This window comes from Erpetoichthys calabaricus, chromosome 7, assembly GCF_900747795.2.
Source record: "Erpetoichthys calabaricus chromosome 7, fErpCal1.3, whole genome shotgun sequence".
Taxonomy (NCBI): Eukaryota; Metazoa; Chordata; class Cladistia; order Polypteriformes; family Polypteridae; genus Erpetoichthys; species Erpetoichthys calabaricus.
Genome location: NC_041400.2, coordinates 141,917,099 through 141,932,797, shown reverse-complemented (window position 1 = coordinate 141,932,797; position 15,699 = coordinate 141,917,099). Strand labels below are relative to the sequence as shown.

The following is a 15,699-nucleotide window of genomic DNA, read 5'->3' as shown; positions in this document are numbered from 1 at the left end:
AAAAACAACCTCAAGGCTGACCAAAGTGCGGTACAAAGAAAAACAACACATAAGAACTGAAGAGATTCTTAATAGAAAGTATAAAAAGTATACAAATAACCAACATATTATACAGGGTTAAAAGCCAGAGAGTAAAAATGTGTTTTTAAATAGGATTTAAAGGCAGCTAGCGAAGGAGCCTGCCTAACGTGCAACGGCAAATCGTTCCAGAGTTTTGGGGCTGCAACTGAAAAAGCTCAATCACCTCGGAGTTTGCATCGTGCCTTGGGAACGCGTAAAAGCATCTGGTCTGCTGACCTGAGTGAGCGAGACATTACGTAAGGGTGCAGCAGTTCCGACAAATAAAGAGGGGCACACCCATTAAAATATTTAAAAACAAATACAAGGATCTTAAAATAGATTCGAAAACGAATTGGATGCCAGTGGGGGGAAGCCAAAATCGGGGTAACATGCTCATGCTTTCTTGTGCCAGTTAAAAATCGAGCAGCAGCATTTTGCACCAGCTGTAGGCGAGCCATGGAGGCCTGGCTAATTCCAAAAAGAAGCGCATTGCAGTAATCTAGACGAGAGGTTATAAAAGCATGTATCACTGTTTCAAGGTTGCGCTTAGACAACACAGGCTTGATTTTTGACAGCCGCCTCAACTGGAAAAAGCAAGATTTTACCACTGCGTTCACATGGCTATCAAGTTTTAAAGTGGAATCCATTTTTACACCTAAATTTGTGATCATGGATTTCTCAAATTGAGCCACAGTGGAAAGGTCGATGTAGGGGGTCCCGCTGGTGCTATTGGGCCTAAATAGCATGACTTCTGTTTCGTTCTCATTAAAATTTAGAAAATTTAATGCCATCCAACTCCTTATGTCAATAAGACAATTAAGCAGGGGCTGGACAGAACATGGACCTTGGCGCTTCAGAGGGAAATACACCTGACAGTCATCTGCATAAAGATGAAAGGAAATACCGTGTTTCCGAAAAATAGCGCCGAGTGGCAGCAGGTACAAGGAGAACAGAAGAGGTCCCAGGATGGAGCCATGTGGTACCCCACAGGGGAGGGCAACAGAGGTGGAAGTAAAATCATCAATACTGATATAAAAACTTATATCTGAAAGATAGGACCTAAACCATTGGAGAGCAATATACATATACAGGACAGCTTTTATATATCTTAAGGAGAAGAAATCAAACTGCTACATTACTAAACAAAAGAAGGGTCAGTATAACAGAGCAGAATCAATGAATGAATGTTGCATACAAGTTTACAGTATATTATAGCTGCTACACTTTACAGTGTTTATACTGCAGTGAAAAGGTTAGTATGTCTACCCATAATGCTACATTTTATTTTGACAGGTATTAAAATATTCAAGTGTGAAACTTTTTCTCAAAATAATTGTTGCTTTGTTTGTGGTTCTCTGAGCCAGATTGCAGCAGAGGAATAGATACTAGCCTTCTTAAGAGTAGAGAGCTTTGAATACCATCTTTCATACCAGGTTTTTGAAGAAAATAGGCACTGAGCATTTTATTTTTGTACAGATCTGTAGCCATAGGGTAAATATCTCATTAACAAGCCCCTCAACAAAACACATAAATACTCCCTTTAGTAAGGACAGCTATGGAGCCCGTTGAATATTCTCGTGTCTCGAAAAAGACACTGCAGTGAAATTAGCCAGGGAAATAAGATTTCAAGGCAGCTGCATTCAGCTGCAAGGCAGCATTTAAAAGAAATTATGTTGGTTACACATCTATAGTACTTTCACCTCCAGATAACCTGGCAATGTGTGTACAATGATGTTGTTCCAAAGCATGGACGCCTCTGTATGTGCCTTATGACATATATACTTGATTACAAATAATACTTACACACCTTGCAAACTTACATACTTATGAAGACTATGTTTAAGGACAAAATTAGTTAGTTGAGCTTAAAAGTGAAACTTACTACTTGCAGAAGCATTCAGGCACAATACATTTATTTATATTTGAACCATTGTTGCCACAGTAGTAGCTTTAAATTTTTAGGAGTAGGTGTCTACCAACTTTGCACTTTCATTTGGAGTGATTTTAGTCCATTCCTCTTGGCAGATTTGCTCCAGCTCAATTTTCTCGGACAGCAATTATGGACTACCATTTTCCAATTATGGCACAGGTTCTTTGATGCGGCTGCAGTGGAGACTTCTCTCAAGCTTCACTTTTCTTGGAGGCTGAAACAAGCTCTGTTGTTTCCTTCAGCTCCATCAAGTTGCCCAGTCTCTGATGATAAGAAGCTTTCCCAGACCATGATGCTGCTGCCACTGTACATCACTGTAGGTATAGTGTTTCTTGGGACATGGACAGTGTTAGGTTTGTGACCTAACATTTTTTCGTTTAAAAACAAGGGGGCTCCGCCCCCTGCTCGCTTCGCTCGCCAACCCCCAGGTTTGGTCCTGTGGAAATACAATTAAAAGTGTTTTTTTTTTCATGGGAATTGTTACATATACATTATGTTCACTTTTTATTTTGAAATCTCATAGAAAACCGACTTTGTCAAATGTTTGTCCTTGTGTTTCGTTAATTGTCATTGCAAAAGCTATTCTGACGGGAGTTTTAATACGAATGGCATATCAATATCTCCTTTTTGCTCGAACACCGTTTCGAGTTCATTCAATAGAAATAAGAATTTCTGATAAAACAATCTACTTACGAAAGTCGGAATATCCAGAGGCGATGTAGCCGGTGGCATTGTTGTCAAGAAGCTGCAGATTTCTGGCCACTGTGGATTGCACGTCATTGTAATAAAGAAATCTGGTCAACCGATAGTTCTGGATATTGCCATTTCATCATGATATAACTGTTGCAATTGTCTTGGACTACCTTGATATGATGATGGTAATATTACTGCTTTACCTATTTTGAATATGTCTGAACTATTGATATTTGAATTGTGAACGTGATCAATGAGACCTTGCATATGTTTCATTCTAACTGTAGCTTGATTCGATTTAATAAAGAAGAGACAATTAGCTACAACTTTTACATACGCATTAATAATGTAAAGTTGCGACAGACATTGAGATGATAGAAGTGGGTTACATACATGGGAATGTAATGCTAATCTTGACCCGAAATATTGTGTGGGTGTTATTCGTTTTTCTGAATGTGTTTGTTTCATATTGTACAACCATCCTGTTTTGCCATCTGGGAAAAGTGGGTTTATTATAAATGTGACTGTGATCTTTCGGATTCATATAGAAATCCAAGAAAATGTCTTTGTCCGTGTTTTGCTGATAACCTTTGTGTTAAGTGCGATATTTTTGGACGTATGGATTTGTATCCATTATTGGCTGTTTAAGTTACAGCACGTCGGATCGTTTCACTCTTTCGATTCTATGTTTCATCGCTTCTCCGTGATCATAAATATACACCTGACCAAATTGTGTTTTTTTCTAAATTAAACCTGTCGTAGCTGCAATTGTTGTGAGTACACAGATACTCATATTGTATGGTACTTTTCCCTGATGGCAACATGAATTAAATGATGTACAAGTCTTCAACTTAAACTTTAAAGCCTTACAATATCTACATACTTCTGACATATCACCTATGTGCATATATTTGATCTTATTTTGCTGTTCCGTTATTTTACCTAGTGATAATTTCCGTTTGTTTGCGCAAATGCAATCTGTACTGTTTTGTGACACCTTCGAATTGTAGTACTGTCATATTTTTTATGTTGCATTGCATGTGTATTGCGCCAAGGTTTTTTTGGAGCCTTTCGAATTCCACTGCTTTCATAATCTGTCACCTGCTCTGCATATGTATGGCGCCAACACTTTTGAATGTCTTTATGAAGTTCTACTGTGTCTTTTACTATTTGTCATTTATTTCTGACCCTGTTTGGACCTGCAAGGTTTTCAGTTCCACTTGTTCCAGGCTGATTATTAATTTCCTTGCCTAGGTCACCATCTCATGGGAACATGCTTCCAACGGATGTCAGTATGACGTGACTTGACTGTGTCGCGTGTCTTCTTTAACTTATCAATTGTTTTAGAGCTGCTCTTTCTTCTTCGCTTTTTAGATGACCGTGATCTTGTTTGAAAATGGTTGTAAGTAGGGCAGAGCAACAACTGAGAGGTTTGATGACCGTGATCTTGTTTGACAATGTTTGTAAGTAGGGCATTCCTTGCCATGGATGTCAGTATGACGTGACTTGACTGTGTCATGGGAAGTGAAAGTCTCTCTGCCTCTCTGAAGTGTCTCTCTGTCTCTCAGAAGATCACATCTCGTCACAAGATTTTCTTTTATAATAGAAAGAAATATGTCAGGCTAAACTACAAGTTAGGAAGGAATGAAGAAAATAATGGAATCACAATAATTGAATCACATTATTTTCAAAAAATTATATTGCGCTTAAGTAATAATGGACAGATTAAGAAAGAAACTATATAACCTGTGACCTTTATCACAAGTTATAAATTAGTCTCATAATGTGGTCTATTGCTTTTTATGTTTTGTTGTTTTATTGTCTTTTTATTTTCCTTACTTATACTGTTATTATTTTTTGTGGGCAGTTGGTGTAGCTGATTTACTTTGTGTACCCATTACAGAGTTAATTGCACAAAATGAGTAAAAATTCTGTTGATTTTTTTTAACTGTGTGCTTTACAGTTGTACTCAGTCTGTAAGCTGTTTCCCTTATGTTGTGTAAATTGCAGTAGTCTGACAAGATTCATGTCTGCCAGAAAATATTTGTGCGATCTTCTCCTTCAACATATGCATCTGTCGTAGATGCCATTAGTATAAGACTTGAGCTATTAAGGATGTTTAAAGTAATTTATTTTGGACCCAAGCTTCCTGCTTTCTTAAGTTTTTAAGACCATTACAAGTGTTCAGTGTTTGTTTCATGGTATGATGGACCATGTAGCTAATGTGCTTTATTGATACAGTGGCATGCAAATGTTTGGGCTCCTTTGCTTAAAATGTCTTTTACTCTGAATAATTAAGTAAGTCGAAAATGAACTGATCACCAAAAGGCATAAAGTTGACACATTTCTTTTCAGCATTTTATGCAAGATTAGTGTATTGTTTTGGTTTTGTACAATTGTACAATGAAAAAAAGAAAGAAGCACCTTGCAGAAGTTATTTGAGGTCTCAGATAACTTGTACCAAGGTCTCAGATCTTAATTAGCTCTAGGGCTATGACTTTACAGTTGTCTTTAGGAAACCCCAGGTGATGCAAATTGCAAAGCTGTATAAATTCTCTGACTCCTCAAACCGTGTCCTAACAATAGCAGCAACTGATCATCAAAAGGCATAAAGTTAAAGATGACACGTTCCTTTAACTTTTTAAGAAAGATTACAGTTTTATTTCCATCATTCACAGGTACAAAATGCTAAAAAAATAAAAAGGGGCCTGAAGCAAAAGTTTGGACACCCGACATGGTTAGTATTTAGTAACACCCCCTTTGGCAAGTATCACAGCTTGTAAGCACTTTTTGTAGCTAGCTAAGAGTTTTTCATTTCTTACTTGGGGTATTTTCATCCATTCGTCCTTGCAAAAGGCTCCTAATTCTGCAAGATTCTTGGGCCATCTTTCATGCCCTGCTCTTTTGAGATCTACCTACAGATTATTAGGCTAGGGGACTGTGAAATCCATGGCAAAACTGTTAGCTTGTGACTCTTGAGGTATTCCATTGAAGATTTTGAGGTGTGTTTCGATCATTATCTTGTTGTATTACCCATCCTCTTTTTAACTTCAACTTTTTTAAAGATGATGTGATGTTTGCTTCCAGAATTTGCTGGTATTTATTTGAATCCATTTTTCCCTCTACCAATGACATGCTTTCTGTGCCACTGGCTGCAAAACAAGCTCAAAGTATGATCGATCCACCCTCATGCTTAATAGTTGGAGAGGTGTTATTTTTCTGGAATTCGGCACTCTTTTTTCTCCAAACATGTCTTTTTACTTTGTGGCCAAAACATTCTGTTTTGACTTCATCAGTCCACAGCACTTGTTTCCAAAACACGTCAGGCTTGTTTAGATGTTCATTTGCAAAATTCAGGTGCTGAATTTTGTGACTAGGATGCAGGGAAGGTTTTCTTTTGCTGACTCTACCTTGAAGGCCATATTTGTTCAGGTGTCGCTGCACAGTAGAACAGTGCACCACCACTCTAGAGTCTGTTAAATCTTCCTGAAAGTCTTTTGCAGTCAAACGGGGGTTTTTATTTGCCTTTCTAGTAATCCAATAGACAGCTCTTTCAGAAAGTTTTCGTGGATTTCCAAACCTCAACTTGACCTCCACCGTTCCTGTTAACTTTAATTTTTTAATAACATTACGAACTAAGGAAATAAATACCTGTAAACATTTTGCTTTCTTCTTGTAGCCTTTTCCTACTTTGTGAGCATCAATTATTTTATTTTTCAGAGTTCTAGGCAGCTGCTTAAAGTTACACATGGCTGCTGGTTGTTGGGACAAGGCTTGAGGAGTCAGAGAATTTATACAGCTTTCTAAAGACAACTGTGAAGTCATAGCCGTAAAGAGCTAATTAAGGTCTGAGACCTTGGTACAAGTTATCTGAGACCTCAAAAACTTTTGCATGGTACTTCTTTCTTTTTTTCATTGTACAATTGTACAAAACCAAAAAAATTCACTAATCTTGCATAAAACGCTGAAAAGAAATGTGTCAACTTTATGCCTTTTGGTGATCAGTTCATTTTCAACTCACTTAACTATTCACAGTAACAGACATTAAGCAAGGGTGTCCATACTTCTGCATGCCACTGTAGTTCTACACTGGGTGATTAATTTGCCTGGTCTCAGAATCATAATTGTTCACTCTCTTTGCTGCTTCTGGCATCACCCCTGATCCATACATTTTATACACAACTAATCCAAATTTCTGGAAGCATTATTGACAACTGTGCTCTAATTTACAAATATAGAGTTTTAAAATGTTCTTCCTTAAAGGATAACTTTGATATTTTTCCTGTTAAAGTTATTTCTTCACAATCATGGTATATATTCATTTTCCACTTGAAATTGCATTCTAAAGTTAAGCATTGTTTGTAAATTTTAAAAATACCTTGTCTGTTCTTGCAGTTTACAATGACCCTTTAGGGTACATGGGACCATAGTTGATAGAAAAGGCCTTAAAACTTACCAAATACATCATTTTTCAAGCCAAAAATGTTATTGAGTATTGCAAGACAGTATATATGTTATGTATTGTTTTAAAAAGTAAAAAAAGCAAAAAAGTAAACCATTGTTGTAAGATTCCGCCATTTTAAAAGGAGACCAGCACTTTGCTTCCACATTCGTCTTAGTCCATGGAAGTGTGTCACCTTTGACGGCTAACAGGGAATGGATTCATCTTAGAAAATAATCACCATGTGCCTCTATTGACATTAAATGCTGATGCTCAGACGTAAATTGCTTAGTTTTGTAAACAACTGAACAATAATAACTGAAAAAAGTCAAACAATCACGTATATTCCTTCACTGTTTGGAAGCTTTATTTTTTTATTTCACAAAGATACTATGTGCTGCTTTTGGATTGTTAAAAAGCTGTGAGAGAGAATTTTGAGCATTTTTTTGGAGCATTTTCTGTTTCAGCGGTGGAGAGCTTTCTGTAAATGTTTGCGACACCTTACATTCTGATAACAAACATTCCACCCTATTCCACAAACACACCCACCAGCCCTTTGTTTGATATAATTTTGTAGATCTGTGCAGTGTTTGCGTGTACTGACAGAAATGGTACTCATTGTCATTTTATGCTCTTTTAGTAGTCAACATTAGTTTTATAGGACCCCATTGCTGATCTGAAGCTGTTCATTTAGGTGATGTAATTCCAGCTCATACTATTGGTGACTCATCTCTGACTGATTTAACTTTAACTGTATAATAATTCTAACAGTGTGCTTAAAACTCAGAGGGGGACTCCACCACACACATTTGATTAAGAAACTGAATAAAATTTGCTGGAACCTATCCCAGCAATCATCGAATGGAAGTAAGGGAGGAACAAATGTTGGATAGGACACCAGTCCATCACAGGAGAAGCACACATCCACACACACACACTCTAGGGCCAGTTTAGTAACACCAATTCACCTAAGTTTAATCAGTTTGAAGTTTAGTAAGCTCAGTACAGATGTTTTAACATAGGCCGCTACAAAGTGGGCTTATTTGGTAAGTTTTAAGACTTTTTCTTTCACCAATGGACATGTGTACCCTATAGCACCATTGTAAACTGCAAGAACAGACAATGTATTTTTAAAATGTATAAAATATACTTCACTTTAGAGCGCAGTTTCAAGTGTCAAATTAATATATCCCATGATTATGAAGAAATAATTTGGATATGAAAAATACAGAACTTATCTTTTTATAATAGGCTGGTTGTTTTAGGGGTGTATTTTTCACTTGAAGTGATCTTTTATTAGGTGCCTATATGGCTGAAGCAAGATATCTGACCAGGAAGAATGTTGACCTAGCTGTGAGTTTTGTAATCCCTGGGTGTGATTAGTGATTAAACATACCGTGGCAGTAAAATGCACTGTTTGATGTCTACATACTTTTCCTCTTTGTAGAATTAGTCATATCTAAAATATAGGGCAATTAAAAATGTATTAACAATAAGTTGGGATACCTTAATTTGAGCTAATTTATAGTATTGTCCTGTGAATATCTCATTATCCTATATACTGTAGGTACTGTATATAGGAGAGAGAGGTGAATGTATTGTAATTGGCTACATTTTAATTAGAAAAGAGAGGGAAGATCAAAAAGAAAGGGGAGTGGCAATTTGCATAAGAAAGGATTTCAATACTTGCTTGTTTGAATTGAGAAATCAGACATAGCTTTGAGAAGATATGTGTATTCAAGCAAAACATTGCAGTGATGGAAGTATGACTTTGACAGCGTATCCCACCAACAGAGTATGCAGTAGAGAACATAAACAAGGATGCATAGATGTAAATAGTGTTTTTAATGTAATATGTTAAAACAACAGCAATACCAGCTATTAAAAGATGATTTCTTCAACAATAATACAAAGGTATGGCTAGAAACTGGTTAGGAGTTAGTTCCATTCCGTTATAAGAAATATTTATTCACATGCAAGAAAATGGGTACATGGTGTATGTTATCAGGCATTGATGTAGTTAGTAGTACACTGAGATCCTTTGAATACTGAATTTGACGATATTTTGAAAGTGTTACGTAAAACAGACTGAAGCACTATGTTGGGTTGAATAGTCTATTCTTGTCATAGGATTTGTTATGTTCTTATACTCAGCCTACAATGGTATACCAGTACTATTCAGTTTATTATTAATAGCTCTAATTTCCCTTTTTAGCTGCTATTTCTTATGGTTTCATTTTTGATCAAACCAGTGACTTTAAAAATCTTTCTTAGATTCATAAAAACTGTAAAATATGTAGCTTTGTGGTGTACGTTTATAATCTATTTTTCAACATTTTAGTTTAAGATAGTGTATGGTATCATTAAAGGTATTTTTACAAGTATTCCTTATCAAATATGTATTAAAATGTTTAAAACATAATGAAAACTAAAATTTACATGTAATAATGCAGTTAAACATAGGCAGGTGAAATTCACAAGTAAGAGAAATGAAAGTATTAACTTGAAAACATCTCCTATTTACTGAATCTGATTATAAAATTACAGTAACAAAAGGTATTAGTGACCAGTATTGCAGTACTGATTTGAAGGCAGCCATCCTGAATTTCCAATGACATTTTAAAAAGTGTATGTTTATTTTGTAGACCACAATAACTTTTTTCTCATTTTTATCGTTTTACTTTAACTCATAGACAAACACAGCTAATGATGAGCTGCTGTTAAATATACTCAGGTAACTTTGTCTCAAATATGCTACAGATGCTAGCCAGTGTTGGTTGAAATGGTTGTGTGGATTTTACTTTGAAACTCTTTCTTTAAGTAGTGATATGGGGGGAGTGGAGAAAGTACCTCATTAATCTCTCTTTTTTCTTGTAATTTGTTTCAGGCCTTCTGGTGGAGGAAAGTACTGTCTTGGGGAGAGAAAACGTTACCGCTCCTGTAATACTGATGTGAGTCTAAGGCATACAGCTTACCATTTTTCTGCTCTCTGGTTCACTGTGACAGATTTTGGGGCAGGATAGATAACAAGCAAGTAACAAAGCTAATTTTTGCCATTTATAAAGGACTTAATAATGAAATGTACCACAAAGGAAAGAGTGAAAGTGAGTAGATGTTTATGGCAAATCATCTATTGTAATGTGTTCATGCACTCAACAAGTAATTGTGTTTCAGAAGATAACATGATTTGGGTTTGGTTTGATGCTTGATGCCATTCAGGGCTGGATTTAGTCTGTTTTTACAAATGGTAATGTGATAGCAAATCTATTCTTACATCAGAGACTACAGTTTCAGTAGGTTTTTCCTTTAGCAAAGACTTAATATACAAGGAATATGACTGGTCTGTTTTATATTCCTTGTGTTTGTTTCTGCACTTCCTGACACAAAAACTCTAGGCAATCTGAAACAAGTTACCAGTTCATATAGTTGAAGCATAAACCCTGAAAACATTTTAAATGTACAGTATCTGGATGAGATATTGGGACAAATTAGCTGTTAGCTCACCAAGTGAGCTTGATGATCTGAGTGGTGTTTGCTTGTTTGTCAAACTTAGTTTGTTCCTATGTCTGAAGTTCTAATTTACTCAGTATACAGACTAATTCTTGCAGTGGCTAGACTCCTTTAAAATACTATAATATTATGACAGAAGAAGTGTGATGCTCTGGGCAATGTCCTGGCATTCACTTGGCTGTTACTTTGACATGTACCACCTACCTAAAGATTTTTGCAGACCATGTACACCCCTTCATGGTAACAGTATTCTCTGATGGTAGTGGCTTCAGTCAACAGGATAATGTGCCCTGCCCTACTACAAAAATTGTTTAGGAATGGTTTGAAGAACATGACAAAGAGTGTTGAATTGGCCTTCAAATTCCCCAAATCTTAACCCAGTCATGCATCTGTGCATGCATCTACTGCTAACACCTAGGTGCTAGATACCACGAGATACCTGCAGAGGTCTTTTGGAGTGCATGTCTTGATGGGTCAGAGCTGTTTTGGGGATGCAACAGGGGACCTACACAATATTAGGCAGATAGGTTTAATTTTGTGGCTTATCGGTTTATACATACATACATATAGAGCATGTGTGTGCATGTTTGTATTTATACATTGTGACAGATAGGGGGCGCTCTAGCTCCCTTGAACCCTCGGACAATACGTCAGACACTAGATAAAAAGTCCAATAATTATTTATTATAATAATACTGTGCACAAAACACTCTCTACTCCACAATACTCAATAAACAATAAATAATACTCAATCCTCCACTCCCAGACGCTTAGCCACCCTGCCTCCCAACTCAGCTCGTCTGTCTGGGATTTCCCACAGTCCTTTATAGTCCTCGACCCGGAAGTGCTTCTGAGCCCTCAGTCCATGTGATTATCCAGCACTTCCAGGTCAGGTAAAAACTCTTCTTCTTTATCCCGGAAGTACGTCACTCCCTCTGTCGCTGTGACTAAGACGCACTTCCGGGTTATAGGGCAAATAACAGTCCCTGGACCTCCCTGCAGCGACTCCTGGCGGCCCCCATGGTATCCAGCAGGGCTGTACCTTAAAAGTCCACTGTCCATAATTCCCTGCTGGCATTCATGGCACCTCCATGCTGCAAGGAGGGCTCCATCTGGCGGCCTGGGGGTATTGGCCAGGATGAATGGCCGGCCATATCTCACAACATATACACATACTGTATGCAAAAAGTCATGACACATTAATTCGGCAAGTCTAAATAAATACAATAATCCCTCGCTATATCGCGCTTCGCCTTTCGTGGCTTCACTCCATCGCGGATTTTATATGTAAGCATATTTAAATATATATCGCGGATTTTTCGCTGCTTCGCAGGTTTCTGAGGACAATGGGTCTTTTAATTTCTGGTACATGCTTCCTCAGTTGGTTTGCCCAGTTGATTTCATACAAGGGACGCTATTGGCAGATGGCTGAGAAGCTACCCAGCTTACTTTTCTCTTTCTCTTGCGCTGACTTTCTCTGATCCTGACGTAGGGGGATTGAGCAGGGGGGCTGTTCGCACACCTAGATGATACGGACGCTCGTCTAAAAATGCTGAAAGATTATCTTCACGTTGCTATCTTTTGTGCAGCTGCTTCCTGAAACGACATGCTGCACGGTGCTTCGCATACTTAAAAGCTCGAAGGGCACGTATTGATTTTTGATTGAAAAACAAACTCTGTCTCTCTCTCTCTCTCTCTCTTTGTCTGCTCCTGACGGAGTGGGTGTGAGCTGCCGCCTTCAACAGCTTTGTACCGGCGGTGCTTCGCATACTTAAAAGCCAAACAGCCCTATTGATTTGTTTGCTATCTCTCTGACAGTCACTGCTCCTGACATGCACTCCTTTGAAGAGGAAGATATGTTTGCATTCTTTTAATTCTGAGACAGAACTGTCATCTCTGTCTTGTCATGGAGCACAGTTTAAACTTTTGAAAAAGAGACAAATGTTTGTTTGCAGTGTTTGAATAAAGTTCCTGTCTCTCTACAACCTCATGTGTTTCTGCGCAAATCTGTGACCCAAGCATGACAATATAAAAATAACCATATAAACATATGGTTTCTACTTCGCGGATTTTCTTATTTCGCGGGTGGCTCTGGAACGCAACCCCCGCGATGGAGGAGGGATTACTGTACTGTTGTTTTTTCCTGAACATTTGATATACTTAAAAACTTTTGTATTTTTGTAATATTTGTACATTGTCCACTTTGGAAACTATGTCATATTAGATTCTGAAATTTCATGATATGATTTAAACATCAGACTTCACAAACTAAAAAATATTTTTAAAAACTGCATAACTTTGATCAGTCACATTAATTGGTTATAATGTTATTTGAATACTTTTAACATGTCGAATTTAACAGCAAAATACATTGAGAGTAGTATACTTTCCCAATACAGAAAGTTAAATGTTTGGGTTATTGAAGATGATGTGATCAGTAATCTGCATTTAAAATGTGAATAATTGCATAGTAGGTTTACTTGCATCATTTTGCATTATGGGGTTGTGCTGTTAAACACATTGCTGTCATGTTAGTTTCCACTCCTTTACTGTGTGAACCTGAGCAGGAGGTAACCTTTTCTGTTCTCCAGATGTACTGTGTTTATACAAATATGAATCTTTGTGTATGGTTTTTGTAATTAATAATTTGTAAAGATTGCAATTATATTTTACCTGTTAACTTGTTACAGTGCTCTAAGCCTGCACTCAGAGAAGAGCGCCATACAAAAAAAAAAGTTTTGAACTGAATATGTAATATATATGCCTTGTAAAAAATTGTTCTTTAATTATGTATTTCTAAAGTGAATTTGTACTAAGTTTATTGTACAAAGACACTATTTAAATATACGGTAATTGTTTTATTTGATTTATAGAAAAGTGTTGTATCATGGTGAATGAGTAGATATAGAATCAAGTGTGTGTATTCTAGACTAATTATACAAGCTCCTTTGGGATTCCTATTAATAAATTAAAAACAAAATAACACAGTCACGTATAACAGACTTTCAAATAGTAGTCCAATGCCTTAAACCTTGTAAATTGTGGTAATGTTTGCTAACATACATAAACTAAACTCTTTCCAAACTCTCTGTGAGATGGAGAAAAAAGTGTTTCTAGTGTTTGGTTGCTTCCATTTTTATTGAAAGGAGCTACTCAAGGATAAAAAGGACATACAGCAGCTGAATAATATTTACAGTTAGGTCCATAAATATTTGGACAGAAACAACTTTTTTCTAATTTTGGTTCTGTACATTACCACAATGAATTTTAAATGAAACAACTCAGATGCAGTTGAAGTGCAGACTTTCAGCTTTAATTCAGTGGGTTGAACAAAACGATTGCATAAAAATGTGAGGCAACTAAAGCATTTTTTAACACAATCCCTTCATTTTAGGGGCTCAAGTAATTGGACAAATGAAATAACTGGAAATAAAATGTTCATTTCTAATACTTAATTGAAAACCCTTTGCTGGCAATGACAGCCTGAAGTCTTGAACTCATGGACATCACCAGATGCTGGGTTTCCTCCTTTTTAATGCTCTGCCAGGCCTTTACTGCAGCGGCTTTCAGTTGCTGTTTGTTTGTGGGCCTTTCTGTCTGAAGTTTAGTCTTCAACAAGTGAAATGCATGCTCACTTGGGTTAAGATCAGGTGACTGACTTGCCCATTCAATAATTTTCCACTTCATTGCTTTAATAAACTCCTGGGTTGCTTTGGCTGTATGTTTTGGGTCATTGTCCATCTGTATCATGAAATGCCGCCCAATCAATTTGACTGCATTTAGCTGGATTTGAGCAGACAGTATGTCTCTGAAAACCTCAGAATTCATTCGGCTGCTTCTGTCCTGTGTCACATCATCAATAAACACTAGTGTCCCAGTGCCACTGGCAGCCATGCACGCCCAAGCCATCACACTGCCTCCACCATGTTTTACAGATGATGTGGTATGCTTTGGATAATGAGCTGTTCCATGCCTTCTCCATACTTTTTTCTTACCGTCATTCTGGTAGAGGTTGATCTTGGTTTCGTCTGTCCAAAGAATGTTTTTCCAGAACTGTGCTGGCTTTTTTAGATGTTCTTTAGCAAAGTCCTATCTAGCCTTTCTATTCTTGAGGCTTATGAGTGGCTTGCACCTTGCAGTGCACCCTCTGTATTTACTTTCATGCAGTCTTCTCTTTATAGTAGACTTGGATATCGATACGCCTACCCCCTGGAGAGTATTGTTCACTTGGTTGGCTGTTGTGAAGGGGTTTCTCTTCACCATGGAAATGATTCTGCGATCATCCACCAGTGTTGTCTTCCGTGGACGTCCAGGTCTTTTTGCGTTGCTGAGTTCACCAGTGCTTGCTTTCTTTCTCAGGATGTACCAAACTGTAGATTTTGCCACTCATAATATTGTAGCAACTTCTCGGATGGATTTATTCTGTTTTTGCAACTTAAGGATGGCTTCTTTCACCTGCATGGAGAGCTTCTTTGACCGCATGTTGTCTGTTCACAGCAAAATCTTCCACATGCAAGCACACCTCAAATCAACTCCAGGCCTTTTATCTGCTTAATTGATAATGACATAACGACGGACTTGCCCACACCTGCCCATGAAATAGCCTTTGAGTCAATTGTCCAATTACTTTTGAGTCCCTGAAATGAAGGGATTGTGTTAAAAATGCTTTAGTTGCCTCACATTTTTATGCAATCGTTTTGTTCACCCCACTGAATTAAAGCTGAAAGTCTGCACTTCAACTGCATCTGAGTTGTTTCATTTAAAATTCATTCTGGTAATGTACAGAGCCAAAATTAGAAAAACGTTGTCTCTGTCCAAATATTTATGGACCTAACTGTATGATGGATTTGCGTCAATGCTTCATTAAAACAAAGGTCATCAGTTAAACAAATATTTATTGAATATAATGCTTCTTGTAATGTGTTTAGAGATAAGTTGTAATACTAATACTAAGAGTAATATTGTAGACCCAGTAATGTAATGCATTACACATCTGTTATAACATTCCATGATTTCATGATTCATGATCCAGGAAGTGTTATGACGCTGCTTATACCCTCACAGT

The 15,699-nt window shown here is 37.2% G+C and overlaps 1 protein-coding gene across 1 annotated transcript in view; it reads left to right on the top strand.

Moving 5' to 3' along the window:
• Positions 1 to 15,699, top strand: part of adamts6 (ADAM metallopeptidase with thrombospondin type 1 motif, 6) — a 330,011-nt gene that overhangs the window by 247,073 nt on the left and 67,239 nt on the right. Inside the window, exon 14 of the mRNA XM_028805470.2 lies at positions 10,012 to 10,075. Within this exon, the coding sequence (XP_028661303.2) occupies positions 10,012 to 10,075 (64 nt within the window). The remainder of the gene's footprint in view (positions 1 to 10,011; positions 10,076 to 15,699) is intronic.